The sequence below is a fragment of the Aristolochia californica genome, unplaced genomic scaffold (assembly GCF_029961685.1).
Source record: "Aristolochia californica isolate CCGP_79_NKW_82.1479 unplaced genomic scaffold, dmAriCali1.0.hap1 SCAF_6, whole genome shotgun sequence".
In the NCBI taxonomy this organism is placed as follows: Eukaryota; Viridiplantae; Streptophyta; class Magnoliopsida; order Piperales; family Aristolochiaceae; genus Aristolochia; species Aristolochia californica.
This window is the reverse complement of record NW_027182257.1, coordinates 795,415-808,387: the sequence shown is the minus strand read 5'-3', so window position 1 is coordinate 808,387 and position 12,973 is coordinate 795,415. Positions and strand designations below refer to the sequence as shown.

Genomic DNA, 12,973 nt, shown 5'->3' with positions numbered 1-12,973 from the left:
TAAACTAAGATTTTAAATTAATTATATATAAGAATAAAATAATTTAAAAAATATTTAATTTATATAAAAAATATAAATTATTATAACTTTTTATTGATAAATTAAGATAGATTTTAACTTGTTATAATTTAAAAAATTAAATTAAAATTATTTAATTAAATAAATATAGATTACAAATACTCTGAGAATTTGGGCTCCAAAGTTGTTTTCTGTCTTTTCACCAATAATCTCCACAGGAGCACTCACCATTTCGAAAATGGTGGAATCTATTGACATCCCTCACCACAATTTCTCTCTCCACGATTTTGGAAATAAACTTGATCGCAACATGGCAATCATCACAGACACGAAGATTTTTAGACACTACAAGCCTTGTTCCAGGAGGGGTACTAATAAGCCCAAATGCAATGGCCAACCTCTCACTATGGCTAGTCACCATATGCATTTTTTCATCATCTTCAACATCATGAAACACAGGCTCCGTGTTGGGCACATAGCCTGCTTCCTTCATCAGTCCTCCCAGTTTCTCCAGTTCCTTATAAATGTCAGTGGATTGAGGATGAGAAAAGTCCCCTACTAAAAAACCATGAACTTTGTTTTTCACTTCAAGCCAACTACAAGCTATACTCTTCTTCAATCCTCTCTCAGTCATCTGTTTCCTCACCTTTGCTACTCCGTCCCATTTCCCAGATTGTGCATAAATATTTGACAGAAGAACATAATTGCCTGCATCATCAGGCTCGAGTTCAATCAAGCTTTGCAAGGCCACCTCTGCCAATTCAACGTTTTTATGAAGTTTACATGAATTAAGTAAAGCACCCCAGACACCGGAATCAGGAGGGATGCACATCCCGTTGATGAGATTATAAGCTTCGTCTAGCTTGCCAGAATGCCCGAGGAGATCAACCATACAAGTATAATGTTGAACCTTAGGTTCCATCGAGTAATCTCCTGTCATAAGTTTGAAATACTCCCACCCTTTATCAATCAAACCTCCATGACTGCAGGCAGACAATACCCCCACAAAAGTTATATGGTCAGGCTGAAACTTGTCCCTCTTCATCTCCTCAAACAGAGCTAGAGCCTCAGCAGCATGACCATGCATTCCATAGCCTGCTATCATGGCATTCCATGACACAACTCTCTTCTGGTTAAGATTCTCAAACAACCTCCTTGCAATTGTCAATGATCCACACTTGGAATACAGATCAATTAGAGCAGTTTTTACTTTGTCCAAAGACTCGAGCTTGTGCCTCCAACTAAACCCATGAATTTCCCGGCCTTGAGGGAGATTTGCAACATTAGCTGCAGCAGAGATCACAGAGACAAGAGTGGCCTCTGTTGATTTGAAACCCATTGAATTCATATCACGAAACAGAGCAAGAGCTTCACTTGGGTGTCCATTCTGATTGTATGTGGCTATCATGGAGTTCCAAAGGACAACATCCCTTTCCGTTATCTTATCAAAGACTTCCCGAGAGCTGTGGACACATCCACATTTTGCATACATATCAATAAGAGCAGCGCCTACGAAGACATCAGACTCCCATCCTGAACGTAGAACATGCTCATGTATGTCTTGCCCCTCCTGCAGTGCAGAGAGAGTTGAACAGGCTTTCAGGACGAAGGGGAAAGTGAAATTGTCAGGCTTCAGTCCATATTTCAACATTTCATAGTAAAGGGAAAGCGCAGCTTCTTGGGGTCCATTCCAGGCATACCCTCGAATGAGGACATTCCACAGGAAGATATTTTGCTTAGGTATTCTATCAAACAGCTTATGGGCATCAGGTAGACAGTTGCAAGATGAGTATAAATTCACTAGTTTGGTTCCGAGTACGGGATTAAAAGCGTTACCTACATGGAGAAGGCGCGCGTGGATCTGTTTTCCAGGATCAACTGCTCTTTGACTAATACATGACTGAAGAAGAGACGCGTAGTAGATAGTTTTGTTATCTTCACTTGAAGGGAAGCTCTTTTCGGAGGGACCGAATAGCTGCGAGTACCGGACCGAGCAGTAGATGTTTGGGCTTATTTGTTTTGTCTCCAAAGGAGCCGGAAGAGAGAATCTGAAGGAGACCAAAAGAGAACAAGAGACGCCTCTTGCGCCAGGAAGCATAATATTGATGGGAAATTGGGAGAAATCTCATTGGAGTTGATGCAAAGAGGTATTCACATCGATGAAATTTCACATTTTGAGAGCTGACACATTTTCTTTCCACCAGATACCCAGCTTACCGAATTTTAAAAGTGGTGAATTATCCGCGATGCATTTCCAGCTATACTTTTTTCATCTCGAACTTTTTCTGGTGCAGGAAAGCAGAAAACTGTTTCGACCTTATCAGCTTAGTAGACACAACGGAGGATGAAAACCCAATTCACATCTTCTCCAAGAGGCCCTAGATTGAGGAAGAGTTCGACGGAGTCCTGCCGGCGGGAAAGTGAGGGCGAGAGAAAGCCAGAGGATGTGGCCTAACTTGCAGGTGCCTTCTTCTTCTCCTCGTAGGGCTTTTTAGCTGAAGAAGTCGATCGGTTGCAAGCTCGCATATTTTGACCCTGTTCTGGATGTTGTATGTACTTCAAAAAGTACAGGCCAGAACAATAAAAAAAGAAAAAATGCACCAGCCGGGAATCGAACCCGGGTCTGTACCGTGGCAGGGTACTATTCTACCACTAGACCACTGGTGCTTCAGATGACAAAGTATAAGTCATATTAAAATGAAAAGAGTTAAAAAGGAAATATCTTTATAAATGTATATATTATTTATTATTATGGATTTGAGTAACAAATGGGGATGTAGCTCAGATGGTAGAGCGCTCGCTTAGCATGCGAGAGGTACGGGGATCGATACCCCGCATCTCCACTTTGTGTTTTTCATTTTATTTCTTTTTGTTGACTGCATAAATAATTTTTACTTCTACTTGTAACCCATGATTTAATACTGTATTTTCATGCATAATCAATTTTTTTTTTAAAGTCCAATATTATCCGTTAATTTCTTTGATAAAATAGTCATTAAAAATTTAAATAATTATTATTAAAATTTTAAATAAGATAGAGATAGAAAGAAATGTATATAACCATTGTTTGGTCTGATTAGACCGATAGAACCCCAAAATCTAAGCTTAAGTCAACTTGATGAGTCGTAACTGTCAGAATTATGTTAGGTACTTGGCCTTTCGTATTTAACAAATCGATCTTTTAAGTTGTATTGGTTAGGCGTTTGAAAGTAACACCATGCATTTCATCTAATTCTTGCCATGACACTAAAAAATTATATTGTATCTAGGGTTTTTTAGTGTGACTTGGGACTTACTCGGATATATGAAAGTCTAAGTTAAATTCATTGAGTAGAATCAAGATTAATCAGTTTAATGATAGCATTTGAAGTGAGTTAGAAAGGTTCAATCGGAACAGAAGAATTTAGGGTTTAGGGGTTAGGGTTTGCATGAATGAATGACAGGTTTAGTCATATTGGTGATGTAATACGTACTAAACCAAAATGAAAGGCCATGATCATTTCAAATGCGATTTACTTAACAATTTTTACTAGATGGCCGTTGATCCTAATCTCAATGGGATTTGGACGGCTCAGATAAGGCGCAGTCATGCCAACAAAGAACGGAGCGTGGCTTCGCTCCATTACTTTTTAGGGTTGGGAAACAATTATTTAAAACATTAAAAAAATCAGATTTCAAATTTCAAATTTGGCATACAACGGTCAAATCTCCTTAAACTTCTCAACGGTCAAATCTCACTCCCTTTCGTTTGTTATATAGGAGGGTTCTTGCTCTTTTCCGTCACTGCAGAAGCAGAGAGCTTCTTTTCCTCTCAGGCCCCCTCTCACCCTCGTTCCCGAGAACGTTTTTTCCCTGGAAAACGCAGCTGATTTTTCTTTACTACCCTTGAATAGTCCGTCATGGATTTTCACTGTCTCACCAGAAGAGATCTCCAGGCGCTCTGCAAGAAGAATCGAATTCCGGCCAACATGACGAATGTCGCCATGGCCGATGCTCTTAAGGCGCTTCAAACGGTATGCGTTCCCTCCGATTTATTTTCTTTCTTATCTCGAACATAGTGATTTGGTTAGTTGGATTCGACTGTGATTCTGTCGCCCTCCTTAATATTTAGAACTGGATCCCTGCTTCTCTCCTATGAGACATGCAAATCATTGGATGAAAACAATCAAACTGTAATCCGGCAATCCATTCTGATCCATTTTACAAAGAAGTTATTGTTCCGATCTCCCTGTCGAATCAATCTCCTCTATTCTTCCTTGATTTCTCTTTCCCTGGTTTATTATCCGTAAATCAATGATTGCATTTCTATGTTTAATTAGATTAATATGATTTCGTTTCGATGTCTTATTCTTTTTATCTTTTTCGATGTTTTCCTTCTAATCTAATCTATAATCAGTATTTTTTTTATACTGTATCAGGTTGAAGGAATCGAAGACATTCAACAGCATACCGAAGACATCCAAACACCAGCTAGAGCTCCGGCAAAAGCAGGGCCGCAGATACCCGATGTTTCAAAATCTTGCCGGAGATCAACTAGGAGAAACCTGGTTCCTCCAACAGAAGGTGAATCCAAAGACGTTCAAGAAAATTCTCAGTCGATCACAAGAACTCGTGGAAGAACTGCTACAAAAGCCTCTGCTTTTGCTTCCCGACGAAAAATTCTCGAAGAAGAAGAGGAGCCGGAACAAGAATCCCAGGAATCCTCTAAAATTCTTGAGGAACAGACAGAATCGGATATGCCCGAAACGCCCATTGCCCGGAATGTGGGTCGCAAGAGGGCGACAGCTACCTCTGTTCCAAGAAATGCCGAAACAGAAACATGTCAGCAGAAGAGGACCGACACTCCTGCGGTGGTCGCACTTGGTGCAAGAACTGGCTCGAGGAGATCCACCAGGCTCATGGCGTCGGAGAAGAAATTGTTTGAAGAGCTTCCGTCCACTAGGAAATGCAGAGGAAGGAAGGAAACTATAAAGATTTCAGATGCGCTCTCGGAAGAGTCTGAAGTTTTCGAGAAGAAACCCGATGAGACCTTGGATAAGTCTGAATCCATTGATTCCATTAATGGTCCTTCCGAATCCCATTCAAGCGAAGTCCCTGGCGAAAAAGACGAAGCTGGTGAAGACGACCAACAAGGTTTGTAGCTTCGTTTTCTTTGAGGTCCAACTTTTGCTTTCATCGTTTCTGAGTCATAGAGCTTAACTTGCATAATGGTGAAAAAACAGGGGTGAGCGTTACTGACTCTGCGTCCTCAGCTGAAGTTACCGATGAGGTTGGCGTCTTCTCAGTCGAGATCACTGCCAAAGCTGTCGCAGCTGTTTCAGAAACTTGTGTAATGCCGGAAACTAGTCTTGACCAAGTAGAGGGAAGCATCTCTGAAACATTTGAAAACGTTCAAGAAATTGTATCTGAATCTTCCATGCCGCCAGAAACTGAGGAAAAATGCGTAGAGATGCTCAGCTACGAGAAGAATTCGGAAGCGGAAGTTGAGGGTGATGATGTGCTGCTAGCAACTGGAGTTGCCAATGATATTCCTGCTGTGGTCCAAGACCCTTCTCTGTCGATGAAGGGCGAAAACTCGAGCGAGACACCCGACGCGGAAAATGAAAAGCCAGTTGCAAATCAGACTGAAGAGCTGACATCTGATGGGTCTCATGCACTTAAAGCAGAGGGAAGCGTTCCAGTTCGTGAAGAAAGAAATCTAGATCAAGATAGAGATAACGAGCTAACTTCCGTCGAGGTTGTGAATGAAACCAGCAGCTACGCAGAGACCTCGAAGTTCGAGCTCCCCGGTGGCGAACCTGATGATAACTTCAACCCCGACAATGCCCCCACTCTGCTCATTAGAGAAGACAACACAGAACCGGGCGACATGTCATCGGAAAGCGATGAATTGAGTGAGGATGCGGACGAAGAAGATCGGGAATCTTCTATTTCATCTCTTGCAGAGGTGGATATTGCAGAGTTCGAGCCAGAAGCAGGCCTAGAAGATGCGGACCTCAACAATCCTGAGACTAATCTGTTCCATGGTGAAGTCTCAGTTGATGTGCTGAGCGAGAGTGATGAAGATACTGAACTGCAGCCTCTTCCTGCAGACATTTCCCTTCCCAATCAGAAAAATCCGGCTGAAGGTGAAGCACCAGAGGACTCTGAAAACCCATGCGCGGGTGTAAAAGCAGACGAACGAACCCCTGTAGAAAATCAAAACATCACATTACAAGACAGAGAGAGTTCTGTCTACACTAACTTCGTCTGCGACTTGGCTGAAGCACTGACTCCACTGAGGGGGGTCGTCCAGACTTCTAGCACTGTTAGCAGCCGCATTCAGGTGATTTCACCACCCAGAAAAGCGATTACTCCAAATTCAGGAGGAAGCCTCTTGCGGAGGATTTCTTCTGCGAAAAAGGGGACTCCAATCAAGAGCAGCGGGAAGAAAAAGGTCTTGGAGCCTGATAACAAGGAAAATAACAGCGAGCAGAGCATAACCAGGGAACCCATCAAGATGGAGAAGCTGGGCCTGCGAATGGTGGAAAAGGTGAAGGTGAATAAGAAAGGCTTGGAATTGTTAGACGGTAAGAGTCTTAGACAGCTCAAACGGATGGTGAAAGAGGCTAATACTGCTGAAGTAAGCAATTTTCTTCTATTAGATTTCATCCCTGTGCTACTTATCCCATCGTCTTCTCGTACTTACAGATTTTTCATTGTGAATGTGCAGGTGGGGAGGAAATCTGCAGCTCTGCAACCACTTAACGAGAACTCCTTATGCGCAAGAAATAACTGAAGAAACAAGAGGTCAATTTTGATGGCTAATAAAGTCGGAAGGAAATTTTGACGACGCCAGAACTTTGCCCCATTACTGTTCATTGGCATATGTTTTAATGCCTCGAGCACAGAGAATGGTTTTTTTTTCCATCTTTCTTAGAGAAATCTTCCTATGTTACTCTGTTCTTGGAACATGTTCCTGATTTGGAATCAGCATTATGTTAAATGAAATTTTTTTCACTTAATCGTCTTCGCTTCGTTTCATTCTATCAGAATGGTCCCCATTTCAGAGCTCTGTATTACCGATTGCAGTTCATCGTCTTTAACTTCAGATATCAAAATTCTCCATTTCAGGGTTCCGTATTACTGATTACTTTCTTCTTAATGGAACCTTTGCCAAACTCATCTTAATTCTTACGTTGTTTAACTAATGCCATAGTACAAACACAGCTGAAACAATCCCATTTATATGAGATTCTAATTCCGATTGAGAGGATTTACAATTTTAAAGCAAAAATTGGTATCACAGTGTTCTCAAAGCTGAAAAAAAATCAAAATATTACAGAAATTGGACCCCGAGCAATTGAAAAGATTTGAAAATTCTTCTAATCATGCTTGCTTGCAATCAGCAGCAAAGCATAGAGAATTTCGTTCCATGCATCAGGCACCCCCGGAAGGCACCAGTGGCTGCAGTCCTGGACGTGCATCGAGTGCCGCTCCGTCACGAAATCCCGAAAGATCGACGGATGGCCGTCCTTACGGAAATCGGTCATTCTGGTGATGTTCAGGTAGACAACGGGAGTTGCCATCTCAGCCATCACGGATTCAAGAATTCTCATCATCTTCGGGTAAGGTTTCAGGTAAGAGTCGTCTGTAATGGGCGTCGTCTCCCAGTCACAGCTCCCACCGGAGTTCCACTGCCCGCCCCTGTACAACTCCCGGTCAGTCTTCTGCTTGTTGAGAAACAGAAAGATACATGGAGAAGACGATGAATTACCTGAAGTGAGTTGCGGAAAAGCCTCGGAAGAAGACACGGGTCTTATTGGGGTTAATGTTTTCATCAACCCATTTGGCCCATGAAGACAATGCTTTCTTGTAAGCTTTTGTGACAGAGAGTTCTGGGTGCACGAATGCTCCTTCCTGATAGTAGTTCTTTCTGCAAAAATTACAGAAGTTTAGGGAAACGTGAAACAAACGCAGAATTGAGAGAAGAGAGTAATTGGGGAGTTTTGGGACTTCGAGATTACCCTCGAGACGTTTTTTCATGAGTCCACCAATGCCCTGTGTTGAAGATGATTATATCAGCATCTTGATACATGGAAGAAGAGGAATCAATGACGTCTAATCGGAGCGTCGGTTTGGGGCTGCTCATGGTTGAATTGTAAACTTCCAATTCTTGGACCAGGAACGGGGATCGAACGAAGCCGATCGAGCAGTTGTAATCCTGAGCAGAAGATAGCCATATCAGAGAAAACAATTCAATGAAATTGCCAGTTGAAGCTGAGAGCAACTCGTTCTTGAAAGATGAAAAGCAAAAGCTGGTTGTAATGGCGGTTTACTGAAAATCTGAAAGCATAGGACCATCCAGTCTTGAATTTAGTCCTCCCAGAAATCTCGAAGACTCTGGACTTGTCTTCCAGTGATTCCCGTAAAATGCAGGCAAGTGATTCCCACATGTTTCGATTCAGGGAATCGCCCACGAAGACCATCTTCTTCCCTCGCAGCATCTCCAGCATCGTCTTACCATCCAATCTACAGAATCCAAAACAAAACCAATTAGTCATCAAAGAAAAGCTAAATGGATAGATAGTTTGAGGAGACCACATTCGAAAGAGAAACAAGTTGAAAACCTGGTAATGCTGCAGGCACTCGGCTGCCATCGCAGCCTCATGAAATCAGAATCCGGCCTCCCATTTCGAGCACAGTTGAAGGCGTCGTCAATGAAAGGGCACGATCCCGGCGAGTACATGGGTTTCGAATCGTCAAGAACCCAATCTCCATTAAAAAGATCGCAGGATTCCATATCTTTAAATTCATTCTCAACCTTCCTATCGGTTGAGCTTTCTTTTCTTTCAGACACTCTAACTGGCAAGTTCTTCACGGGAACAACTAATTTCCGGGCATCACTCTCATCAATGAACGGAGGAACGAGAAGAGAATTCATCGAACCGATCGCAGAGCAGAATTGATACGAAACCGACGCAAGTATCCGTGGGTTCAGAGCGAAATTTGCCGCCGGTCCTTCGGTAGAGAACTTCCACGAGTAGAAGAAAACCGGGAGGAGGAAGAAGGCCGCCGCAAAGACGGGTCTTCTTGACTTGAAGAAGGAAGAGATCATGGTTCTCCATAGATCATTGATCGAACTCAAAATCTCGGGCGATGACGACGAAGCCATTGTTGGAGGATGATTGACGGAACACAGCATGACTACTACAGCTGCTACTGGGTGTTTACAATTTACAACACGAAACGAAGAAGAGAGATTTAAACGAAAAATCTGCCACTCAGGCGGTTGTTTACAATTCGTTTCTCGATAATCAAATTTACTGGATACTTATTGCTACAGTCACAAAATATTATCGATCAATCGACCAATGAAAGCTTGATTTTACAGCCTGTATAACAAGAAGAAAGATTAATTGTGGCAAAAATCCGAGCTGCATCCTTTGCTCTTTCTTGTCTGATTTTGCTTTACGTGGGAAGCGACGCCCAACTTCATCTGGTTCTATTTTTTATTTGGTTTAATTAAAAAAAATACCCAAAAGCTATTGATTATATTCTAAATAAATTTGAGAAGAACTTTTTAGTGTATTTTCAGTTCTTACATCTTACAGAGAAATCAAAATCAAGACCATTAAAATACAGTTGATGTAATCCAATAGAGATTAGTATCCCTATTAGTGCACAGTTCTTACATTTTTTGTGGACGAGTCCGGATGATTTCTGTCTTCGAATATGAGATTCTGTTCTTTAGTTCACTTTGGGAGCGACCGTAACTTCGTTTTCTACATGGCAGCGGGCTTAAGCTGACTGAATTTTTGTTTTTGCTTGTTTTTATGGTCGGACATATTTCCTGAATTTCCTTATCGAATTTCAGTAATGTCAGTAGGATGGGTACGGCTGGGAACTGAGAACTGCAGTTCTGCGATTCGCTCAGCAGGACAGGTGAACCTCATCCGAATACTCGGTGTTGCCGATGGCCAGCAGGACAGGACGCCATTGTCGCTACTCGTAAGCTACTTAATTAAATCCATGTGTTCATGGAAAATAGTTTGGTTAATTTTATTATATCCACTTTTATATTAAACCCATAATCAATCGTTAGGCGAACTACCAAAATGTACATCATAATTATTTAAAAAAAAAAAAAGAGGGAACTAAAATGTGGTCAAGGAGGACAGAACCTTGACTTCGGAATCCCGAAGCTCGGATTCTTCTGGTTTTGGTTACTGCCGGCAAGCGCCGCCGCCGTGGCTGAAATTCGCTCACAAGAGGGGCACATCGTCAGTGTGGTTGCGGGCACGTGCATGCGGAAGGGGTTGGTGGGTGTCTTCAGCGCCTTGAGATCTTGCAGCTCTTTCTGAAGTCTACGGTTCTCCTCCGTTAGAGATTCGCAGCAGCGCTTTAGGTACTGGCAGTCGACCTCCGTTTGTTTCAGCTTCGTCCTGTAAAAGTCAGAACAGGAAGAAAAAGGAATCATTTCTTTGCTTTTCTTACATTTTTTAGGTAAACTGATAAGGATGTTTCAGAGAAAGCAAACGAAGACGGGAATGCTTTTACTGGGCTTTGACACAAATCAAGCTTAGTTAGAAGAAGAAGAAGGAAATCACCAAACTGTTTTTTATTTATTTATTTCATAAGACCCCTTTCGGTGAAGCGAAAAAACTCGGAACGAACCGAGAAAAACGAGTACAAAAACTGGAGTTTCTGGGTTAAAATTTGAAAACCAAGGGAGTTCAGTTAGAAGAAGAAGAAAGAAAGAAAGTGGATGGGAATTCAGTTAAATTTAAAAACCAATGGATGAAAATAAGGAATCATTTCACTGCTTTTCTTTTTTACTGTTTTCTTTTGGGAAGCCTGAAAATAATTCAGACAAACCAACGAAACAAATTAAGACAAATGGTTTTTCTGAGCTAGCTAGAAAACAAATCGAGCTCGGTTAAACGAAAGAAAGAGAAAGAGGAGAAGAAGAAGGAAAAATTAAACTGGTTTCATAAAATAAAAAAAAAAAAATCATAAGACCGCTTTCAGTGAGGGGAAAATTTCAGAAGGAACCAAGAAAAAGAAAAGAAAAATGGAGTTTCTGGGTGACAATTTAAAAACCAAGGAAGGGTTCAGTAAGAAGAAGAAGAGTTTACCTTGCTCTCCTGTTCTGAAACCAGACCTCAACTTGTCTTGGCCGGAGATTCAGCTGCTTTGCTAATGCCAGCTTTTGTTTCTGCATGAACCAGAATTAAAACAACGTTTTAATCACAGACTTTTGAGTTATATAAAATTAACCATTGAACTGTTCATCAATCTCCTGAAAAGTGAATTAGTTATTTTTATTCCAATCAGCGGAATGGTACCATTCTTGACTCTTCTCAGGATGGGTTTGTAAACGACAGTCCAATATAAACGACCTCATGTTACTTTTAAAAAATCGGCTAAACGAACTGAATTTTCCAAGCAAATCTTTGCAGAGATTACAGACGACCAAACCATTCTTGTGACTCAAGAGGTTCATCTAAATCCAGAGGAGAACTAACCGGGTTAAGAGTCGGGTGCTCTTTGAAACTTTCTTCCAGATAACAAGATTGCTCTTTGGAGAGACGAAGTTTTTTTCTGGTGGAGCCAGCTTCTTCTTCGTCGCTGCATCTTGAAGAAGCTCTGTCGACGTCGGCCTCCCAGTTGTGTTTCCCGCCGGCCGTGGGATGAGAGTCTGAAGAAGAAGCTCCCACGTCGTTGTCCCGATCCTTCCTTGCCGGAGCTTGATTCGCATCCAGACCTCCCCGGGACTCGCCTTCATAGCTCGTTCCTGCAACTCAGAAATGTACTTCCGAACATGAGATATACAGTGATGATTATTTAAACATGAACATAAAGTGAGCAAATTTTCTCAAATGATTGAACTCAAGTCGAAACCAAGAAATTGTATCCAAGAAATGACATAAAAGGCTTGAATTAATCGTACCGGTGTGGCTGGACCATGAAAGCTTCAAATCAAGCTGAATAGGAGGGCAGTTCATGGAACCACCACCACCTCCTCCTTCCCGAATATCACTCGCCGTCAACGAAGACCCATGTCGGAATCGATCCCTCGACGCACCACAGACCTCCCGTTTTCTTGTCGCTTCACTTCCGACGGAGAGAGCAAGCTCCATGAACGCAGAATAAGGAGAAAATTAGCCCAGCTGCTCAGTCGAAAAAGCAAACTGAAACTGAAACACCCAGAACCAGAAACGACGAACACACAGGAGGGGATCGATCGAGAGAGAAGATTTTTTGAAAGATTTCAGGATTATAAACTCTGTAAAGGATTTAGAATGTGAGGTCGGGTTTGAAATGTGAAACCCATGAATGCACGTGAATTGAAGAGAAGGGAAGGATGTGAGAGGGAAAGTGCCGAGAAAATCCCCACCTTGTTTTCATTATACAGTGGCCAAGCCCGGGCATTGATTATCTCCCGAGCTCTTTGCTATTTATTTGCTTTCTCACCAACTCCTCTTCTCTCCCTTTTTTCATTTTTTTACTTCACAGCCTGTCCTTCTCATTGTGAAAAACCTACTCAGACCAAGATTTGAAATATGTTTTACTGGTTCTGATCTAATTGCATGGAATCAACCCACTCAATTACATGGAAATTTCTTCCAAATTGTAACTTCTAATTTGTTGCATTATCTCCACATCAATTAAGTAAAAGCACAAGATAATTAAGTTAATCAGGGTCCCGCCATCATCTTATCATAATGGTTGTTGCAATGAGCCATAAACGAGTCCACAAAGCCACCAATTTGGACCGAAGAATGCTGTGAGATCAGCCAGTCCGTATGCGAGTCATTTCTACAAGCACCTGGTGTGAAACTGTACTTAGCGTTGAAGAAGAAGACAGAATAAAATAGTGAGCTGAGAGAAGATTATGTGAGCACAAATGGCAGACCAATGCAGAAAAACGAAGAACCGCTTTCGTGGGGATAACGAAGAGCCATCAAAGGCA

At 41.8% G+C, this 12,973-nt stretch overlaps 4 protein-coding genes and 2 non-coding genes across 6 annotated transcripts; 2 read left to right on the top strand and 4 right to left on the bottom strand.

The window, feature by feature from the left end:
* Positions 1-192: 192 nt before the first annotated feature.
* LOC137967133 (pentatricopeptide repeat-containing protein At4g21065-like) lies at positions 193-2,523 on the bottom strand. Its single transcript, XM_068813582.1, has one exon. It carries the CDS (start codon positions 2,114-2,116, stop codon positions 218-220), a length of 1,899 nt encoding a protein of 632 aa, XP_068669683.1. The 5' UTR covers positions 2,117-2,523; the 3' UTR covers positions 193-217.
* Positions 2,524-2,614: 91 nt separating this feature from the next.
* Positions 2,615-2,685, bottom strand: TRNAG-GCC (transfer RNA glycine (anticodon GCC)). Its single transcript has one exon. It is a non-coding gene; the product is annotated as a tRNA-Gly (tRNA).
* Positions 2,686-2,788: 103 nt separating this feature from the next.
* Positions 2,789-2,861, top strand: TRNAA-AGC (transfer RNA alanine (anticodon AGC)). Its single transcript has one exon. It is a non-coding gene; the product is annotated as a tRNA-Ala (tRNA).
* A 961-nt stretch (positions 2,862-3,822) lies between these two features.
* On the top strand, positions 3,823-7,041 carry LOC137967131 (uncharacterized). Its single transcript, XM_068813581.1, has 4 exons — positions 3,823-4,031; positions 4,437-5,151; positions 5,241-6,640; positions 6,731-7,041. Exons 1-4 carry the CDS (start codon positions 3,918-3,920, stop codon positions 6,794-6,796), a joined length of 2,295 nt encoding a protein of 764 aa, XP_068669682.1. The 5' UTR covers positions 3,823-3,917; the 3' UTR covers positions 6,797-7,041.
* A 198-nt stretch (positions 7,042-7,239) lies between these two features.
* On the bottom strand, positions 7,240-9,269 carry LOC137967134 (protein trichome birefringence-like 4). Its single transcript, XM_068813583.1, has 5 exons — positions 8,628-9,269; positions 8,337-8,529; positions 8,025-8,221; positions 7,775-7,933; positions 7,240-7,704 (listed from the first exon to the last, which is right to left on the bottom strand). The coding sequence occupies exons 1-5, from the start codon at positions 9,200-9,202 to the stop codon at positions 7,383-7,385; spliced, it is 1,446 nt and encodes a 481-aa protein (XP_068669684.1). The 5' UTR covers positions 9,203-9,269; the 3' UTR covers positions 7,240-7,382.
* Positions 9,270-10,048: 779 nt separating this feature from the next.
* On the bottom strand, positions 10,049-12,419 carry LOC137934951 (homeobox-leucine zipper protein HOX11-like). Its single transcript, XM_068779553.1, has 4 exons — positions 11,951-12,419; positions 11,526-11,794; positions 11,136-11,215; positions 10,049-10,442 (listed from the first exon to the last, which is right to left on the bottom strand). The coding sequence occupies exons 1-4, from the start codon at positions 12,138-12,140 to the stop codon at positions 10,166-10,168; spliced, it is 816 nt and encodes a 271-aa protein (XP_068635654.1). The 5' UTR covers positions 12,141-12,419; the 3' UTR covers positions 10,049-10,165.
* Positions 12,420-12,973: the final 554 nt, after the last annotated feature.